This window comes from Glandiceps talaboti, chromosome 7, assembly GCF_964340395.1.
Source record: "Glandiceps talaboti chromosome 7, keGlaTala1.1, whole genome shotgun sequence".
Lineage (NCBI taxonomy): Eukaryota > Metazoa > Hemichordata > Enteropneusta > Spengelidae > Glandiceps > Glandiceps talaboti.
The window spans coordinates 11,737,379-11,757,568 of NC_135555.1; the positions used below are offsets into that span (position 1 = coordinate 11,737,379).

Genomic DNA, 20,190 nt, shown 5'->3' on the forward strand with positions numbered 1-20,190 from the left:
TGACTTTGTTTTATATGAATCGTTAATCACTTTTGTTTCATATGTTGTAGGCAATCAATCTGTCTCGAAATAAATAACAAGGGGCGTTTATGCGCCATATATCTGTGTATTTACCCTTTCCAATTGTACGTATACATCAAACACATCATTAACGATTTATGCGAGGCGAAACATGAGTGAAATTACGTGTTATACCTATATTGAACACTGATAAACAAAAGTGGTTTATGCAGTAGTAGACACATTTTGACAAGAAATGCCTACAAACGCGACAAAAGAGTCACGTCTTATCTCAGCAGAATGAACTTTCTGACAGTGAGTGGTACATATACAGTACTAGCTACATCGTTATTCAAATACAAGAGTACCCAAGACAACTTAGTTAGCATTTGCAAGCAAAAGTAATGTTTCAGGAGGCAGGTGTCAGTGAGAAATTTCTCATAAAACTTTCATGAAACAAACTTAAAGTAATCGCATGGCGATCACTCAACTGATTCCGATGGAATCCGACATAGCAGGAAGTATTTTGGACATTTTGGTGAGGTTTTAATTGAGAACAGAGTAATTTTTTCTAGAACAAATAACAACAAAAGTTTGAAACGTCTATATCCGAGGCTCGTAGTACCTTAATTATTAGGTACAAAAGTTGTCAGTGTCGAGTCCTTTTAACTCAGCCAATGTCACTTTGATAGAGCCTAGCCTTGTACTTCATCAATTCCTCAAAATTTGGGGGTGACCAATTTCAACTATGACGCCATATAGCTAAAACAAATCACACCTCGATGTTGTTTTCTGACCTCCTTGACCTACCGTTATTGCTTTCTTTATCGCTCAAAAACCCCAGCCTGCGAAGTTAACACGTGACTGCTTTGTTGTTTTTGTAGGCATTTGTTGTCAAAATTGTAAACGTTTTGTGTTGTGTTGGATTAAAACCACTGTACTGTGATGTCTTACGAGCATGCATTATTTGTGCGACTACGGTTTTGTTCGCATAAGTCGAGTATGATAACGGCAGATGGTGGACATTTCACCATGAGCGACCAGACGGTAAATTTACGTGTATATGACAGACGAGTCGCACCTACTTACAGAGTATACACTTTTAACTGCCAAGGGGCCCAGGGCCAGTGAAGGCCATCAAATTTTCCCAGCGAAAAATAGGGGGTGCACATTCAAAATATTCATGTTTCATTAGGGGGCATAAAATATACACCCCCCCCCCCAAAAAAAAAAAAAATCCTCAACAAAGAGTCAGCTCTTATAACCAGAAATACGTACTGGAAATGAAGTGAGTAGGAACTCAACAAAACTTTACCCCGAATACATGTAGCTAAAAATTCACGTCACCAAGTGATTCACTTTCACCTGTTAAACTGTCAATGTCACTATCACTGTCACTCAATATCAAATATTCCAATGACATTAATGTCTGTGTCTCTGTCACTTGTGTCACCGGCACTACACGTGGTCTTCACTGTTATCTGAGAGTTATATGATCGAAGACCATTTAATTAATTAAACAGGACACTTTTGAGGTAAACAGCTGTTATAAATTCGTTCGGGGTCACCTCAGGCAAAGTAACAACTGTTTACCCCGAATGTGTCATGTTGAGTTAAAGGGGAACGCTACTCCGGGAAATAGAGACATTTGCGTAAAAACATGGGTTTTGAAGTCATTCATCACCTACAATTATTTGCGATTTCAGAGATACATCAAGTTGATCTAGAGCATACGTGGGGTATCTTGGCTATTGGTTATTGCGTCATGGGAGATAGAAGAAATCCATTATTCAATGGTTGAATATTAATAATTCATGATCACAAAATGCTATATACCAATGTGAAACAGCTGTCGTGAATACTACATCGACCATATGTAACTGTTCTTATATATATTATTGTGTGATTTAGTCACTTTTGTTTCATGATGGTATATTGTAGGCAATTAATTTGTCTCGTAAATGGACAAATAATGTATTTAACAGAAAATGTTAAGGGACGTATATGCGTAAATGGGCGAATTAAAGTACCCGGTATGTGACAGAAACAAATATTAAGGGGCATATATGCGCCATATATCTATGTTTTTATTCTTTCCGATTGTATGTCAAGCACATCATTATCGACTTATGCGAACGAAACACGGGTGACATTTACGTGTTACACACAGATACTAGCTACATCAAATACAAACGCACCCAAGACAAACTAGTTAGCATTTGCAAGCAGCAGCAATGTTTCAGAGGGCACAACAGTAAAAATGATTTTAATCTAACAAATTACTTTTTACGTATCGGTATACAATAGACACCGTTGGAAAGATAAACAACAAGGCGGAGCCGCGTTGTTTATCTTTCCACCGGTGTTTATTGTACTTATGCCCGACAAGTTCACAGGATGGCAGGATTAGTCCATCTCACCTTTGGTAGACGAGATTAAGATACTGTCTCACCCCTTGCGCGCCAGGCTAGGTGATGATAATACTGAGATAAAAGTGTACACATTCGCCGGATGGGGACACACACAGCATGCAGTGTTCACGGCGAAACAAATAAGCCATGCGACATTCACAAGCCCTGATATGACTGAACAACGAGACGTGGCTAATATTATAGTGTAGCTCATATGAAGATCTGTGTAAAATTAGTTTTTTAAATGTTTACCGTTTCTTTTGAATGGTAACAGCTGTGCCCTTCCTCCTTAAACCCTTACTGTGCAGTCACTACTCCATTCATGGTACAGTAGTATGACTTATTTTTAATACTACTCGCCACAACTATTTTTCTCCGTAATTAAGTTCTCCTCGTAATTTTGGCAAACTATTTTGGTCCTCTTGCATTTCATTCTTGAGACCATGGAGGCTTCCCCATCCATGTGCAGGCATATGGTTTCTGACTTTGCTGGACTGGTTTTACTTGAACTACAAAGGTCAACCCAATACACACCTTCTAAATCTCCCTTTGTCGTACACTATCCAATACTGATAAGACTTCAGTAGCAACTCACACAAGGATGCGTATTGCAATTACTAGTGTCAGAGAAAAGCTCATTTCCTTAAAACCTAACAAGGCTTGTGGGCCGGATAGTATCCATGTTCATGTGTTACGCAAGGTTCTAGATTTGGATGTCCCCTTGCTGCTATCTTTCAACACTCCTTATCATCCGGAGTAGTTCCTCAGGACTGGAAGGATGCAAATGTTACGCCTTTACATAAGAAGGGAACCAGAACTGTTTGTAATAACTATAGGCCAGTTTCCCTGACAAGTCAAGTAGCCAAGGTGATGGAACGTTTAGTTCTCGATGTTTTATTAGATTTTACTGAAGCTAATAACATTATATCCTGCCAGCAACATGGTTTTCAGAAAAAATGTTCCTGTACTACACAACTCTTAGAATGTATTGCTGACTGGACTAAAGCCTAAGAAGATGAATCAATTAAAGGAACTGATGTAATTTACTTAGACTTTTCGAAGGCTTTCGATTCAGTACCACATCATAGACTTATTTATAAACTCCACCAACTTGGTATACGAGGGAATCTCATTCAGTGGATAAAGTCATTTCTTATTGGACGTCGTCAAAGAGTTGTTCTGAGAAATGGGATCTCTACTTGGAAATCTGTGATTAGCGGTGTGCCGCAAGGTACAATCTTAGGGCCGATGCTATTTTTGCTTTTTGTCAACGACATGCCAGATGTAGTGGAAAGTACAGCGAAAATGTTTGCTGACGACACAAAAATTTACAACAACATTTCAAGTATTCATGACTGCAATCAGCTCCAGAAAGATTTATGTGCCCTTTCTTCATGGTCTCAGCAGTGGTTACTCCGTTTTAATGCTACTAAATGTGTAGCACTTCGTTTTCATGCTGCTTTCAAATATGCTTATTCTCTCAATGGAATTTACCTCCAAGAAGTGCCTAACCAGAAGGACTTAGGGGTGCTCGTTAGCAACAACCTTAAGCCTACTCAACACATCAAGAATATTTGTAAAAAAGCCAACCAAAGGATTGGCATGATTAAGAGATGTTTCAGTGAATTTACTAGAGAAAAAACTTTGACATTATATTGCTCTATTATCAGGCCAATTCTAGAATATGCCTCGGTCGTATGGAATCCGAGATTGAAACAAGATATTTATTTACTTGAGAAGGTGCAGAAGAGATGCCTTAGACTCTGTCCAAGTGATATTATTTTGCCCCCCTTGGAGGAGAGAAGACATCAAACTGACATGGTGGAAACTTATAAGTACATGACTAATAGATATAAAACCCCACCAGAGACATTTTTCGTATCTCCCCATCGTCATGGATTGAGAGGTCACTCATTAAAAATCTTCAAGCAAAATAGCAGATCAGAAATCGGAAAACAATTTTTTGGAAATAGAGTTGTGGACAGTTGGAATTCTCTTCCCGAAGAAGTTATTTCTGCACCAAGTGTAACCAGTTTTAAAGAAAAGTTGAGGGCTCTTCCCAAAGGAAATAGGAGCTAAACTACCAAGTAACCAAGTAACCAAGTAACCAAGGAGTTGGTTATAACCCGCTACACAAACTTTACTATTAGCTCCGGTAGAGGACTGCTAATCCCGTACATGTCAAACAATGTGTCAACATTATGACAGATAAAAGGGTATAAAAGTTATTAGACAACCAATACCTACAAAACACGACAAAGCAGTCATGTCTTATCTTCGCAGGCTGAGGTTAATAACTGATAAAAATAGAGGTAGAGGTAGGTGCCCTTTTTACGGGCAGTCAAGACGAAATATCGAGACCGAGGCAATTTTGTTAGACATCCATTTGTCACTAAAACAAAGGGTGTGAAGAAATTTAGTTCCTTTAGAATCAAAATCTGTAAATCGAGGCAGTTGAGATTAAGGAATGCCTTCTAATTACGTCACCCCGTTCGGAGTGGTGGATTGGGTTATTTTTGTTGCTATGTTGTTGGTGTCAGCAGCTGCAGGAGTTTATCATGCAGTGGTCAAAGGAGGTCAGAAAACAACATCAAGGTGAGAGATTTTTTCAGCTATAAAATGTCATAGCTGAAATCGGTCATTTTATATTTTGACTGATTTTTTTAGCATAAGTTCCCCATAACAACGTAATATGCGCCTGGGATATTTGACAGAAACAAATATTAAGGGGCGTATATGCACCATATATCTATGTATTTATCCTTTCCGTTTGTACATCAAACACATCATTCAAACTTTTGTTATTATTTTGGCCAAGAACATTCAAAATCTCGGTTTGCCGCACACAATTCTGATATAGAGGTGATAATGATATCTAAATTAAGCCACAATTTAGAACGCAACATCACAAACATTCAGTTTTACCAGGTTTAAAAGTCACATCGGTAGTTGTCCATTGTTACTTGCACAGATACGATAAGATCTTTCACAGACGTCACACATATTATAGTGCTCCTTCTAAAGTTGACGACACATATCAGGATATATGATTTCATGTCAAGATCTTGTCACACCTCTAATGTAGGCTACAATGATCACATAAGGAAAAAAATAAGTTTGTTTTTGATAACCTGACCTACCCTCAACCCCAAACCTGTTTTTTGCATGCGAAAAGGTGAAATGATAACAATTTATTTCGATTTCCACTACACCTTCATGCCTTTGCCTCATCTGTGGTCATTTTTTTAAATCGGTTTTCAGAGAGAAACCAGGTCTTTTAGACTATAACAGAAATGTAAGCATAACATGTTCGTCTACTTAACTTAGTTATTATCTTCATTTACTTCATCACACCTCATCAAACTCTCACTGAAATATTATGTCCGACGATTACCTTAATTCAAATTAAAATGAAATAAAAGTCTGGCTGACACACAAAATTTTCGAAAGTCATTTCAAACATTTTCTTATTTCGCCTAACGTTTGTCTGTTTCTAGCTACTTGGTAGGGGGCCGTAGCTTGTCGTGTATACCGGTAGCTCTATCCTATTTCGTATCCTTCACCTCTTCCATTGCCGTCATGGGATTTCCAGCTGAAATATATGTCCATGGAATACATCACTCATTCGGTCTCTTCGGCTATATATGGGGAACGACACTAAGTGCATGTATATTCATTCCCTTCATACGCCAGTTCAATTTCATCAGTGTTTACGAGGTAAGGTAACGTCGTTATAACTTCTCATTTCCAGTTTACACCCTCTTCTTATTTCTCGTAGTTTAAAAAGACAAGCTTGGAACTTTGAAGAGTCATTCTTCGTTGACTCCGACGTATCGACAAAACAAGTCATTGAGAATGACATACTCCCCGCAATGATTGGGTTTTAAGGAACTGGCAGTTTATGTTGTCATTTACTTGATATCACTACTTTGATCACGCAACAACACTTGTGAACCCAAATCAAACAGACTTAGATATGTTGTGTCTGTTCGTTGGACATGGAACATGCCTACTCATGTTGTGTCTCATTGTTGGACATGGGACATGCCTACTCTTCAAGATGACATGATGGAATAAACCATTCAACAATAAAGGATGGGTCGGGTATGGGGGGGGACCTGTTCAAGCATGTCTGAGTTATGGCTTTAGACATGGAAAATTTGCAAATAAAATGGCTGCCAGGCAGCCATATTGGATCGTATCATGACAAAAATGAATATGCACACACATGTATGTCATAGAACACTGTCCTAATACCAACTTTGAATGAGATCTGTTCAAGCATGTCTGAGTTATGGCTTTAGACAGGGAAAATTCGCAAACAAAATGGCTGCTAGGCGGCCATATTGGATCGTATCATAAAACAAATTGACGTGCATATGTATGGCATAGCATGTTGCCCCTGTACCAAGTTTGAAAAAAAAATGGTCCAGGCATCTCCAAGAAACGGCTGCGGACGCACGGACGCACGGACAGACGGAACCCAATCCATAACTCCCATTCCGGGACTTCGTCTGGCGAGGACTAATAAAACTGAGAGCAGTTGAAGTAAGCCCCCATCCCTTCCCAAGTGCATGTTACAACGCAGTTCTATATTAAATTGCATGAGCTCCAACCCCAGAGACAATATTGACACTGTCAATAATCACATAACAAATGGTTGACCTCCTAAGTCGGTTACAGCCTGACAAGAGACATCTTCGTGTATAAGTTTGACTTCGCTTCACCCAAACCTATCCACAAACTTGATATATGTCACCAATCTCTAACCTATACCTGTTGCATTTATTTTGTTAGAACTTCAACGTGAAATCACAAACTTTTTACACATTAGCAATAACCTTCCCACATCACAAAGAATCTATCGATCTCTTGCGGGAAGGTGGACGCTGGGAGGTGGTCGTTATATTAGAGTTTTCAGATCATTAAAGAAGCTACTTATCTTTCCAACATAACGAATACCAAAACACTGTATTTTTCAAAATGATCACAGATTTCTATTCTAACAACATTTCGACATTTGTAAGTGCTTATAGTATGCAGACATTTGTCCCTTTTAAATTTGTAGTATACATTATGGTTGAGTGAATCACTATTGCTTGATGTCACGCAAGAAACAATAGGTGAATGTCTGTTACACATAATAATATACGCCTTTTCATGTGTGAGTATCATTATCCATTTCTCTTTTATTTACTAACTTTCTTACTCTGATTATCTTTGTTAGTACTTGAATTACCGTTACCATAGAAGCATTAGTGGTATAGCAGTTCTGTTTGGAGCTTTATCAGCGACAGTATACATGGGTATCACAATCAGTGGTCCAGCTTTAGCCTTCCAAGCTGGTAAGTAGGGAAAATTTAATGATTCTCGTTTTATGTGGATTGGATTCATTCTTTACTTTTCCTTTGTCTAATCCCAGGGTTCTTGCATTTTGGTTGTCAAATTGAAATGGCCTTTCTATATATGCGTGTCAAAACAATTTAAAAAAAATAAATTACATGACTGTATTTAATACATTACTGCTGGATTAAAGATACCCAAGATTCATCTTGGGATTAATTTGGAAACATAAATGCTTTCTTTTAGGGAGCCTTCAGTAATTGCAAGATAGGAATTGTGGGGATCACATTTTACAAATCCGTACCCATATCGGGGAGGGTCATATTTTACTTTGACTCATTTTTACCTTCCTTATATATACCGATGAAGTCTGTGTGTGTGTGTGTGTGTGTGTGTGTGTGTGTGTGTGTGTGTGTGTGTTTTATCATATGTCAATCCATTACCCCCCGAAACCACCACCGCTGTAAAGCCACAAAATGTTGTGAAGCCACGCACTCGGGCTTCACACTTTTGGCCCTCCTATTACGCTAAAAAAGGCATAAAAAGTGCCTAGAAATGTTCTCAGCGATGGTCCTACTTTTTTGTCAAAAATATAATATGTGCGAAAATCGGCGTGAGTGTTCGCAAAAGTCACCAGGAAAGCACACACACATGTTCTAGGCACATAGCGCCACCAAGAGTTGAAATCGTTCATGTGCGCATGCGCGTATCTCTGTAACTAGTGTAAGTTTGCTGTTCACTTGTGAGTACTTCCAGGGAGCATTCACGACCTCATGACAAGTCCTGTCATTGGAGTTTCCTTTTTCTGAAGGTTAGTAATCCACCACTCATATTTTGGTAATTTAATGACTACCATTTAAGACCATTATTTCAGAGTTTCAAAATGAATTGGCGACACTATTATTCTGACCCTTCACAGTGAGCAAACTCAAATTGAATATGGTCGCTCATATGTGTGGCCCTCTGTGCTGTAGATGTTGTTGAATTCATCTATTTTTGTCAACATTTTCAGCATTTATTGTTGCCAAGCCTTTCATCAAAGGATAGAGACATTCATCTGCATGTATGTGTTTTTTTATTTAAAAGTAGTCGCTCATGTTCCAGACAGAGGCGATCTTCTAGGGCTGTACAATTTTAGTTGATGGCGACATGCCTAAATCTGGGTAGTCTGAAAAGGGAAAGCACAGAAGCCAAGAGTACTGAAAAACGAAAAGTCACAAATGAATGAAAATATAGACCATGTTTATGCTTACCATACAAAATTTACAGTGTACACCTCATGTAGTGGGGGAGGGGTCCTAGGGGTCTCCCCCTAGAAATCCTGGAGGTTTTGTACTGTGAAAAGTCAATTTTGAGACTATTCAGACCCTTTCAGACAATAATTTCCAAGCTTTACAAGACAGCACCAACATGTAAAAAGCAACTACACAGGGTTGAAATACTTATACTTTGATAGCATCTTGACAGTAAGTGGGGAAGAGCTTGAGACTGGGATATGTCCACCTTATGTGGGGGGGGGGGGGTCCAAGGGATCTCCCTCTAGTAGCCCTGGAGGATTGTTATTCTTAAAGCCAATTTTAGGCTATTCAAACCCTTTCAAGCAATAACTCAATCCATGCTTTACAAGACAGCACAATCAAGTATCAGAAACTATTATTTATAACTTACATAGGGTTGAAATATGTTCTTAAACTGTTAAATGACATCATTATATACATGTAGTAAAGGTCAGCACATCTACTGGTACTATCATTGGTAGGGGAGATTTGGAGTTTAAGACAATTTTAGACTACCTTGGCAAACATTTCACATCTTTAAAAGACAATATCATCTCAAATTAGAATTGGGTGAAAATATTTAAGAAATGTTTAATACCATTATGACAGTAAAAAGGTTGTTGGTTGAATGCATGAGTGACCTCTGGGGGTGAGGGAGTCCTTGGGGGTTTCCCCCTGGGAGATCTGCATTTTTTCGCTTCTATTAAGGCAATGCTTAGGTTATTCATATCCTTTGAGGTAATATTTCCAAGCTTAGAATAGCTAACGTAAATGTAAGTTTTAAATGGGTTTCCCATATCACATAAAAATAGCCCTGTAACATTGGTATAGTGGCATTAATATTGCATGTATAGTAAAGTCACCGGTATGTTAGAGAACTTTAGGTGGTCATACCTAGTGTATTTATAGAAACTGGAAATTGATGAGATGTGGTGATTTGTAGTGTCCAAAATAGAAAGTGTATTAATTCTGACAAGTTCATAGTGACGAGTAGGGAACATTTTAGATTAACTTCTTATATAAACTATCTATGAAGATTACCATGATTACGAAACCTTCAAGTTCACTTTTGCCCCAAAGTTCAATATAAGTGAAGCACTGATTGTGAAACAGTCAATCATTTACATGACATGTTCTGTAACTAGTGTGGTAGCTAGGTAATACATGTATATGTATATTTATAGTTATGCTTGAACTAATAAGTAATATTAAAAAATTCATGTAAGAAACAGGGACAAGAACAAATATTTACATGTACCACATTTCAGACAAGGCTATATGCCATTGTAGAAAAAGGATTTTTTTTCTTCCATCACAATCCAAAACACAATGACCCCTCCCCCCTATCCATAATTTTAAAAACAGAATGCCCCCCCCCCACTGACAATTTCAAAAACAGGGTGACCCCCCTCCCAATCCACCCACCCCACCCCCCAGGGCAAAGAAACTGACCGGTCCCAAATGCCAGCTCAATCTCTTAATGTCTTGCTAGACATCTGAGCATAAAACTGACAATGCATGAGAAGGGAATGAGATGACTTGCATTGCAGCATATGGAATACTGGAACACCCTCAGATTTCTTACTGGACTTCAGCTTGATGTCATACAATTAAATTATCTCTGTCAGTGATTATACCCAAATGATGCTTGCAGTTTGTGTAAATATAGCAATTCCTTGATTTGTAAAGAAACGGCTCATTGCTGAATACTTTTTGCATTCCTTTTGCTGTATAAGCATATTATTGTATGATTCATGGCACAATAAATAGTATATATGGATGAGAAAACATTAAATGTGTAACCAAAAATATTTGTATCATTCTAGACACTGATTATGAGTGGTTACAACATGACTGTAACAAATAATATATATATGGACCTACATATGCTAACAAGTTGTTAGTGTCAAACTTTCTTTCAAGCAGTTGTGGGCTGACATAGTGTTTGGATGCAACATGGGTCTGAACACACTAGAGTTCTGTTTAATGTATATTGCTGAACATTGTCCTTTTTTCTTTGCACATGTAGTTGGGACAAAGTCTAAAGTTGTTCGACGAAAATTGCCATGGACAAAGGCTGAAGAAGAAGCCATTGACAGGCATTTCATGTCTCACATTCAAAAGAGGAAAGCTGTAATAAAGACTGAAGCTGAAGAATGCCAATTGAAGGAGAAAGTGTTGTGCAACAGGGACTGGAAATAAATAAAATGGCATGTTCAAACCAGAGCAATATCATATGAAAAAAGGGGGGAAAAAGGAATCAAACAGGTGTGGTATAGTACTGACATTTTGAAAACATTGGCATTGCCATGGAAATTTACCACACAATGTAATTTTCATATGAGCATTTTCTAATCAAAATTAGTCAATTTTCATTGTAATTAAAATGACTGACCATCAAGCCTTTGTGTTGTGTTACACTAACAATAAATGCAATCGGAACTGGCTTTGATTCTAGGCTACATATTTTGTGATTACCCACTGATTTCAAAATCTCAACCTTTCGCTGACAAAACAAAACTTAAGTGTGCTGTAAGGTGTTTGATTTTTGGCGCCTGTTTTCTGACATTTTTGAAAGACAGCTCATATGAACTAGAGTAACTAAGATACTTCATCAAAACATTTTATTCAAAGGTGAAGGCTTTTTGACATTGAGTTTTCCAAGTTCCTGTTTTCCTCTTCATATGCAAGTTTGACTTCACAGAGTATGTAGGAATTTGTTTATCTGGGAAATGACTTTTTTACCCAATATTAAAAAAACATGGGTTCTCAGTATGGTATATTTGTAACTTTGTTGGCTTTGATGTTTATAAAAAAGAGTTTGTGTACTCTCCCCAGTCGCACATTTAACCATATTGCAATGTTACGTTGTAAATGATCCTACTTTTTCAAGGTCTTTTTTTTTTCTTTTTCATAATTGTGAAGTCAAAATCAAAGGTCTGTCATGTTGCCATATTACTAAGAGTGTGTAGTTGGCCTTATTTGGCACTGACATTATCACACTCCAGGGCCTTCCATTGTACCATGGTACCAAGGGTGTGTAAATGGCCCTGTGCTTTTCTGTTGAAAATACACACACCAAGGTATTATTATAGCTTGTATTGTGTACATGATTTGACTTATTTGTGTCTTCTATTTAAAATTACAGCAGAAATTGAATCTCTCATCTGTGGCCTGAGCTTTGAGGACTTTGTGGTGACCATAGTATAAGGAACTTTAATGGGTTCTAGGCTACATATTAACTTGTTTGGTAACCTATCACAGTCTTATTTCAAAGGCAAAATACTTTAAACTCACTTTCCTAAATATAACAACAGTGGAATAATTTTGATTCATGTTCCTCTTCCTGGAAAAATGCTTTGGTGCAGGTAGTAGCTAGTTGCTAACTGGATAAATCTCTGTTGTACAGGAAAGAGTTTAACCTATGCAATCAGAATCTGTTATTAAGTTTTTTAAAAGTAAATTTGTTAGTCAGAAAAGGCACAGCAATTTTTGACAGTTGGGGGGGAGAGTTATTTATACAAATGCATCATGTAACCTACTCTAGACTCCATGTGAGTTCTGCCAACTATGGTCACTACACTCTCACCTGGGCTCAATGCATGGTCATACATAAATTTAGCTGTGACATGGGCAAGTGTATCGATCGACCATATTCTAAAAATAATGCATGGCACTACCCCATCCTTGGAAATGTACCATATAATTCATTTTCTCCATTGCCCAAACAAAAATACTCAGTACCTGAACAATAATTGTAATCTCTGACTAACTATGAAGCCTTGGAGTATGTGAAGTGATAATATAAGTGGACCTGGCATTCTGGGCACCTACTCACTTGTTTGTTCACCTATCACACCAATTTATTTGAAAAGTTCACCTTCACTGAGTATCATGGTGGAACTGTATTTCTTATTGTTCATTTGAAGTCAGCTTTTCAAATATTTGAAAAATAAAAAAAAATGAACAGGGATTGGGGATACTTTATGTAAACACCATGTTCAAAGTTTAAGTTGAAACTTTTCTTACTTCATTTTTTTCACTTTATGCACATGTTTTACTTCTCAGATCAACTAACAAACCCTTTTAAGTGGAAGTCTTTATTCCAAAATAAAATAATGTTGGTCTACATCATAGCAAAGTTCTAACTGTTGGTTTTGATGTTTCAAATAAAAATATATGATCAGTATATTTTTTCTGTGTTTGGTGTAATATCCCCCTAAAGTCTAATATCTAGCAAGACCACATATATGAAGTGCTGTCAAATGTGAGAACAATATACTGAGTCATCAGTCATCTTACAATTGTATATTGGTTGCTGTTCAAAGCTGCATAGCCTGTAGTTGATGTCTAGTCTGTTTACATTCTAGGACTTCCTACTTTTCCACTTCAAAACACAATAATGTCCCCCTCTCTACCAAACTGCAATGAGTGTTTAAATGACCCCACTTTCAACTTAAAAAATACATTCTACCAAAATATTATGAATGTGTAAATGTTCAACTTTCCTCGTAAAAGTACACACTACAAACTCCTTTCATTGTGCCATATTATTACTATGATTGTATAAATGGCCAACTTTCAATGCATAAATGGACAGTCAAAGGTCTGTCATGTTGCCATATTACTAAGAGTGTGTAGATGGCCTTATTTGTCACTTAAATTATCACACTCCAGGGCCTTCCATTTGACCACGGTACAAAGGGTGTGTAAATGGCCCTGCTTTTCTGTTGAAAATACACACACCAGGGTATTACTTTGTAGCTTGTATTGTGTACATGATTTGACTTATTTGTGTCTTCTATTTAAAATTACAGCAGAAATTGAATCTCTCATCTGTGGCCTGAGCTTTGGTGACTTTGTGGTGACCATAGTATAAGGAACTTGAATGGATACTGGGCTCCATAGTAAATTGTTTGCTAACCTATCACAGTCTTATTTCAAAAGCACAATACTTTAAACTCACTTTCCTAAATATAACAACAATGGAATAATTTTGATTCATGATCCTCTTCCTGGAAAAATGTTTCAATGCAGGTAGTAGCTAGTCACTAACTGGACAAATCTCTGTTGTACAGGAAAGAGTTTGACCTTTGTAAGCAGAATTTTTTGTTATTAAGTTTTTTGAAAAGTATATTTGTTAGTCACATAAGGCACAATAATTTTTGGCAGATGAGGGGGGGGGGAGAGTTATTTATACAAATGCATCATGTAACCTACTTTAGACTCCATGTGAGTTCTGCCAACTATGGTCACTACACTCTCACCTGGGCTCAATGCATGGTCATACATAAATTTAGCTGTGACCATGGGCTAGTGTGTCGATCGACCACATTCTGAAAATAATGCATGGCTTTCCTTGGAAATGTACCATTTAATTCATTTTTTTGGTTGCTGTTCAAAGCTGCATAGACTGTAGTTGACCTCTTGTCTGTTTACATTCTGGGACTTCCTACTTTTCCACTTCAGAACACAATAATGTCTCCCTCTCTACCAAATTACCATGAGTGTTTAAATGACCCCATGTTAAACTTTAAAAAATACATTCTACCAAAATACTATGAATGTGTAAATGTTCAACTTTCCTCATAAGTACACACTACAAACTCCTTTCATTGTGCCATATTATTACTATGATTGTATGAATGGCCAACTTTCAATGTATAAATGGACAGTCAAAGGTCTGTCATGTTGCCATATTACTAAGAGTGTGTAGATGGCCTTATTTGTCACTTAAATTATCACACTCCAGGGCCTTCCATTGTACCATGGTACCAAGGGTGTGTAAATGGTCCTGCTTTTCTGTTGAAAATACACACACCAAAGTATTACTTTGTAGCTTGCAATGTGTACACAATTTGACTTGTGTCCTCTATTTGAAATTACAGCAGAAATTGAATCTCTCATCTGTGGCCTGAGCTTTAGTGACTTTGTGGTGACCATAGTATAAGGAACTTGAATGGATACTGGGCTCCATACTAACTAGTTTGCTAACCTATCACAGTCTTAATTCATAAACACAATACTTTAAACTCACTTTCCTAAATATAACAGCAATGGGATAATTTTGATTCATGTTCCTCTTCCTGGAAAAATGTTTTAATGCAGGTAGTAGCTAGTCACTAACTGGACAAATCTCTGTTGTACAGGAAAGAGTTTGACCTTTGTAAGCAGAATTTTCTTGTTATTAAGTTTTTTACAAAGTAAATTTGTTAGTCACATAAGGCACAATAATTTTTGGCAGATGAGGGGGGGGGGCAGACTTATTTATACAAATCCATGTAACCTACTTTAGACTCCATGTGAGTTCTGCCAACTATGGTCACTACACCGTCACCTGGGCTCAATGCATGGTCATACATAAATTTAGCTGTGACCATGGGCTAGTGTATCGATCGACCACATTCTGAAAATAATGCATGGCTTTCCTTGGAAATGTACCATTTAATTCATTTTTTGGTTGCTGTTCAAAGCTGCATAGACTGTAGTTGACCTCTTGTCTGTTTACATTCTGGGACTTCCTACTTTTCCACTTCAGAACACAATAATGTCTCCCTCTCTACCAAATTACCATAAGTGTTTAAATGACCCCATGTTAAACTTTAAAAAATACATTCTACCAAAATACTATGAATGTGTGAATGTTCAACTTTCCTCGTAAAAGTACACACTACAAACTCCTTTCATTGTGCCATATTATTACTATGATTGTATAAATGGCCAACTTTCAATGTATCAATGGACAGTCAAAGGTCTGTTATGTTGCAATATTACTAAGAGTGTGTAGATGGCCTTATTTGTCACTTAAATTATCACACTCCAGGGCCTTCTATTGTACCATGGTACCAAGGGTGTGTAAATGGCCCTGCTTTTCTGTTGAAAATACACACATCATAGCTTGTATTGTCTTCTATTTAAAATTACAGCAGAAATTGACTATCTTATCTGTGGTCTGAGCTTTGGTGACTTTGTGGTGACCATAGTATAAGGAACTTGAATGGATTATAGGCTACATATTAACTTGTTTGGTAACCTATCACAGTCTTATTTCAAAGGCAAAATACTTTAAACTCACTTTCCTAAATATAACAACAGTGGAATAATTTTGATTCATGTTCCTCTTCCTGGAAAAATGCTTTGGTGCAGGTAGTAGCTAGTTGCTAACTGGATAAATCTCTATTGTACAGGAAAGAGTTTACCCTATGCAAGCAGAATCTGTTATTAAGTTTTTTACACAGTAAATGTGTTAGTCAGATAAGGCACAGCAATTTTTGACAGTTGGGGGGGGGGGCAGAGTTATTTATACAAATGCGTCATGTAACCTACTTTAGACTCCATGTGAGTTCTGCCAACTATGGTCACTACACCGTTACCTGGACTCACTGCATGGTTATACATAAATTCAGCTGTGACCATGGGCTAGTGTATTGATCGACCACATTCTGAAAATAATGCTTGGCCTTCCTTGGAAATGTGCCATTTAATTTATTTTTCTCCATTGCCCAAACAAAAATACTCAGTACCTGCACAATAATTGAAATCTCTGACTAACCATGAAGCTTTGGAGTATGTGAAGTGATAATATAAGTGGACCTGGCATTCTGGGCCACCTACTCACTTTTTTGTTCACCTATCACACCATTTTATTTAAAAAGTTCAACCTTCACTGAGTATCATGGTGGAACTGTATTTCTTATTGTTCATTTGAAGTCAGGTTTTCACATTTTTTGAAAAATAAATAAACTGAACAAGGCTTGGTTATACTTAATGTGAACATCATGTTCAAAGTTTAAGTTGAAACTTTTCTTACTTCATTTTTTCACTTCATGCACAGGTTTTACTTGCCAGATCATCTAAGAAACCCTTTTAAGTAGAAGTCTTTATTCCAAAACAAAACATTGTTGGTCCACAACATAGCAAAGTTCTAACTGTTGGTTTTGATGTTTCAATTAAAAATATGTGATCAGTATAGTTTTTCTGTGTTTGGTGTAATATCCCCCTAAAGTCTAATATCTAGCAAGACCACGTATATGAAGTGCTGTCAAATGTGAGAACAATATATTGAGTCATCAGTCATCTTACAATTGTGTATTGGTTGCTGTTCAAAGCTGCTTAGCTTGTAGTTGACCTCTTGTCTGTTTACATTCTGGGACTTCTTACTTTTCCACTTCAGAACACAATAATGTCTCTCTCTCCACCAAACTACCATGAGTGTTTAAATGACCCCACTTTCAACTTAAAAAATACATTCTACCAAAATACTTTGAATGTGTAAATGTCCAACTTTCCTCGTAAAAGTACACACTACAAACTCCTTTCATTGTGCCATATTATTACTATGATTGTATAAATGGCCAACTTTCAATGTATAAATAGACAGTCAAAGGTCTGTCATGTTGCCATATTACTAAGAGTGTGTAGATGGCCTTATTTGTCACTTAAATTATCACACTCCAGGGCCTTCTATTGTACCATGGTACCAAGGGTGTGTAAATGGCCATGCTTTTCTGTTGAAAATACACACACCAAAGTATTACTTTGTAGCTTGTAATGTGTACACAATTTGACTTGTGTCTTCTATTTGAAATTACAGCAGAAATTGAATCTCTCATCTGTGGCCTGAGCTTTAGTGATTTTGTGGTGACCATAGTATTAGGAACTTGAATGGATACTAGGCTCCATAGTAACTTATTTGCTAACCTATCAGTCTTATTTCAAAAGCTCAATACTTTAAACTCACTTTCTTAAATATAGCAACAATGGAATAATTTTGTTTCATGTTCCTCTTCCTGGAAAAATGTTTCAATGCAGGTAGTAGCTAGTCACTAACTGGACAAATCTCTGTTGTACAGGAAAGAGTTTGACCTTTGTAAGCAGAATTTTTTGTTATTCTGTTTTTTACACAGTAAATGTGTTAGTCAGATAAGGCACAACAATTTTTGGCAGGTTGAGGGGGGGGGGCAGAGTTATTTATACGAATGCATCATGTAACCTACTTTAGACACCATGTGAGTTCTGCCAAATATGGTCACTACACCGTTACCTGGACTCAATGCATGGTCATACATAAATTCAACTGTGACCTTGGGCTAGTGTATTGATCGACCACATTCTGAAAATAATGCTTGGCTTTCCTTGGAAATGTACCATTTAATTTATTTTTCTCCATTGCCCAAACAAAAATACTCAGTACCTGCACAATAATTGAAATCTCTGACTAACCATGAAGCTTTGGAGTATGTGAAGTGATAATATAAGTGGACCTGGCATTCTGGGCCACCTACTCACGTTTTTGTTCACCTATCACATCATTTTATTTAAAAAGTTCAACCTTCACTGAGTATCATGGTGGAACTGTATTTCTTATTGTTCATTTGAAGTCAGGTTTTCACATTTTTTGAAAAATAAATAAACTGAACAAGGCTTGGTTATACTTAATGTGAACATCATGTTCAAAGTTTAAGTTGAAACTTTTCTTACTTCATTTTTTCACTTCATGCACAGGTTTTACTTGCCAGATCATCTAAGAAACCCTTTTAAGTAGAAGTCTTTATTCCAAAACAAAAAATTGTTGGTCCACAACATAGCAAAGTTCTAACTGTTGGTTTTGATGTTTCAATTAAAAATATGTGATCAGTATAGTTTTTCTGTGTTTGGTGTAATATCCCCCTAAAGTCTAATATCTAGCAAGACCACATATATGAAGTGCTGTCAAATGTGAGAACAATATATTGAGTCATCAGTCATCTTACAATTGTGTATTGGTTGCTGTTCAAAGCTGCTTAGCTTGTAGTTGACCTCTTGTCTGTTTACATTCTGGGACTTCTTACTTTTCCACTTCAGAACACAATAATGTCTCTCTCTCCACCAAACTACCATGAGTGTTTAAATGACCCCACTTTCAACTTAAAAAATACATTCTACCAAAATACTTTGAATGTGTAAATGTCCAACTTTCCTCGTAAAAGTACACACTACAAACTCCTTTCATTGTGCCATATTATTACTATGATTGTATAAATGGCCAACTTTCAATGTATAAATAGACAGTCAAAGGTCTGTCATGTTGCCATATTACTAAGAGTGTGTAGATGGCCTTATTTGTCACTTAAATTATCACACTCCAGGGCCTTCTATTGTACCATGGTACCAAGGGTGTGTGAATGGCCCTGCTTTTCTGTTGAAAATACACACACCAAAGTATTACTTTGTAGCTTGTAATGTGTACACAATTTGACTTGTGTCTTCTATTTGAAATTACAGCAGAAATTGAATCTCTCATCTGTGGCCTGAGCTTTAGTGATTTTGTGGTGACCATAGTATTAGGAACTTGAATGGATACTAGGCTCCATAGTAACTTATTTGCTAACCTATCAGTCTTATTTCAAAAGCTCAATACTTTAAACTCACTTTCCTAAATATAGCAACAATGGAATAATTTTGTTTCATGTTCCTCTTCCTGGAAAAATGTTTCAATGCAGGTAGTAGCTAGTCACTAACTGGACAAATCTCTGTTGTACAGGAAAGAGTTTGACCTTTGTAAGCAGAATTTTTTGTTATTCTGTTTTTTACACAGTAAATGTGTTAGTCAGATAAGGCACAACAATTTTTGGCAGGTTGAGGGGGGGGGGCAGAGTTATTTATACGAATGCATCATGTAACCTACTTTTATATATGGACACCATGTGAGTTCTGCCAAATATGGTCACTACACCGTTACCTGGACTCAATGCATGGTCATACATAAATTCAACTGTGACCTTGGGCTAGTGTATTGATCGACCACATTCTGAAAATAATGCTTGGCTTTCCTTGGAAATGTACCATTTAATTTATTTTTCTCCATTGCCCAAACAAAAATACTCAGTACCTGCACAATAATTGAAATCTCTGACTAACCATGAAGCTTTGGAGTATGTGAAGTGATAATATAAGTGGACCTGGCATTCTGGGCCACCTACTCACTTTTTTGTTCACCTATCACATCATTTTATTTAAAAAGTTCAACCTTCACTGAGTATCATGGTGGAACTGTATTTCTTATTGTTCATTTGAAGTCAGTTTTTCACATTTTTTGAAAAATAAATAAACTGAACAAGGCTTGGGTATACTTAATGTGAACATCATGTTCAAAGTTTAAGTTGAAACTTTTCTTACTT

At 36.9% G+C, this 20,190-nt stretch overlaps 1 protein-coding gene across 1 annotated transcript in view; it reads left to right on the top strand.

The window, feature by feature from the left end:
- The first annotated feature begins 4,878 nt into the window (after positions 1–4,878).
- Positions 4,879–20,190, top strand: part of LOC144437936 (sodium-dependent multivitamin transporter-like) — a 34,337-nt gene continuing 19,025 nt past the window's right edge. Inside the window, exons 1-4 of the mRNA XM_078126970.1 lie at positions 4,879–5,006; positions 5,909–6,128; positions 7,209–7,307; positions 7,639–7,756. Of these exons, the coding sequence (XP_077983096.1) occupies positions 4,879–5,006; positions 5,909–6,128; positions 7,209–7,307; positions 7,639–7,756 (565 nt within the window). The remainder of the gene's footprint in view (positions 5,007–5,908; positions 6,129–7,208; positions 7,308–7,638; positions 7,757–20,190) is intronic.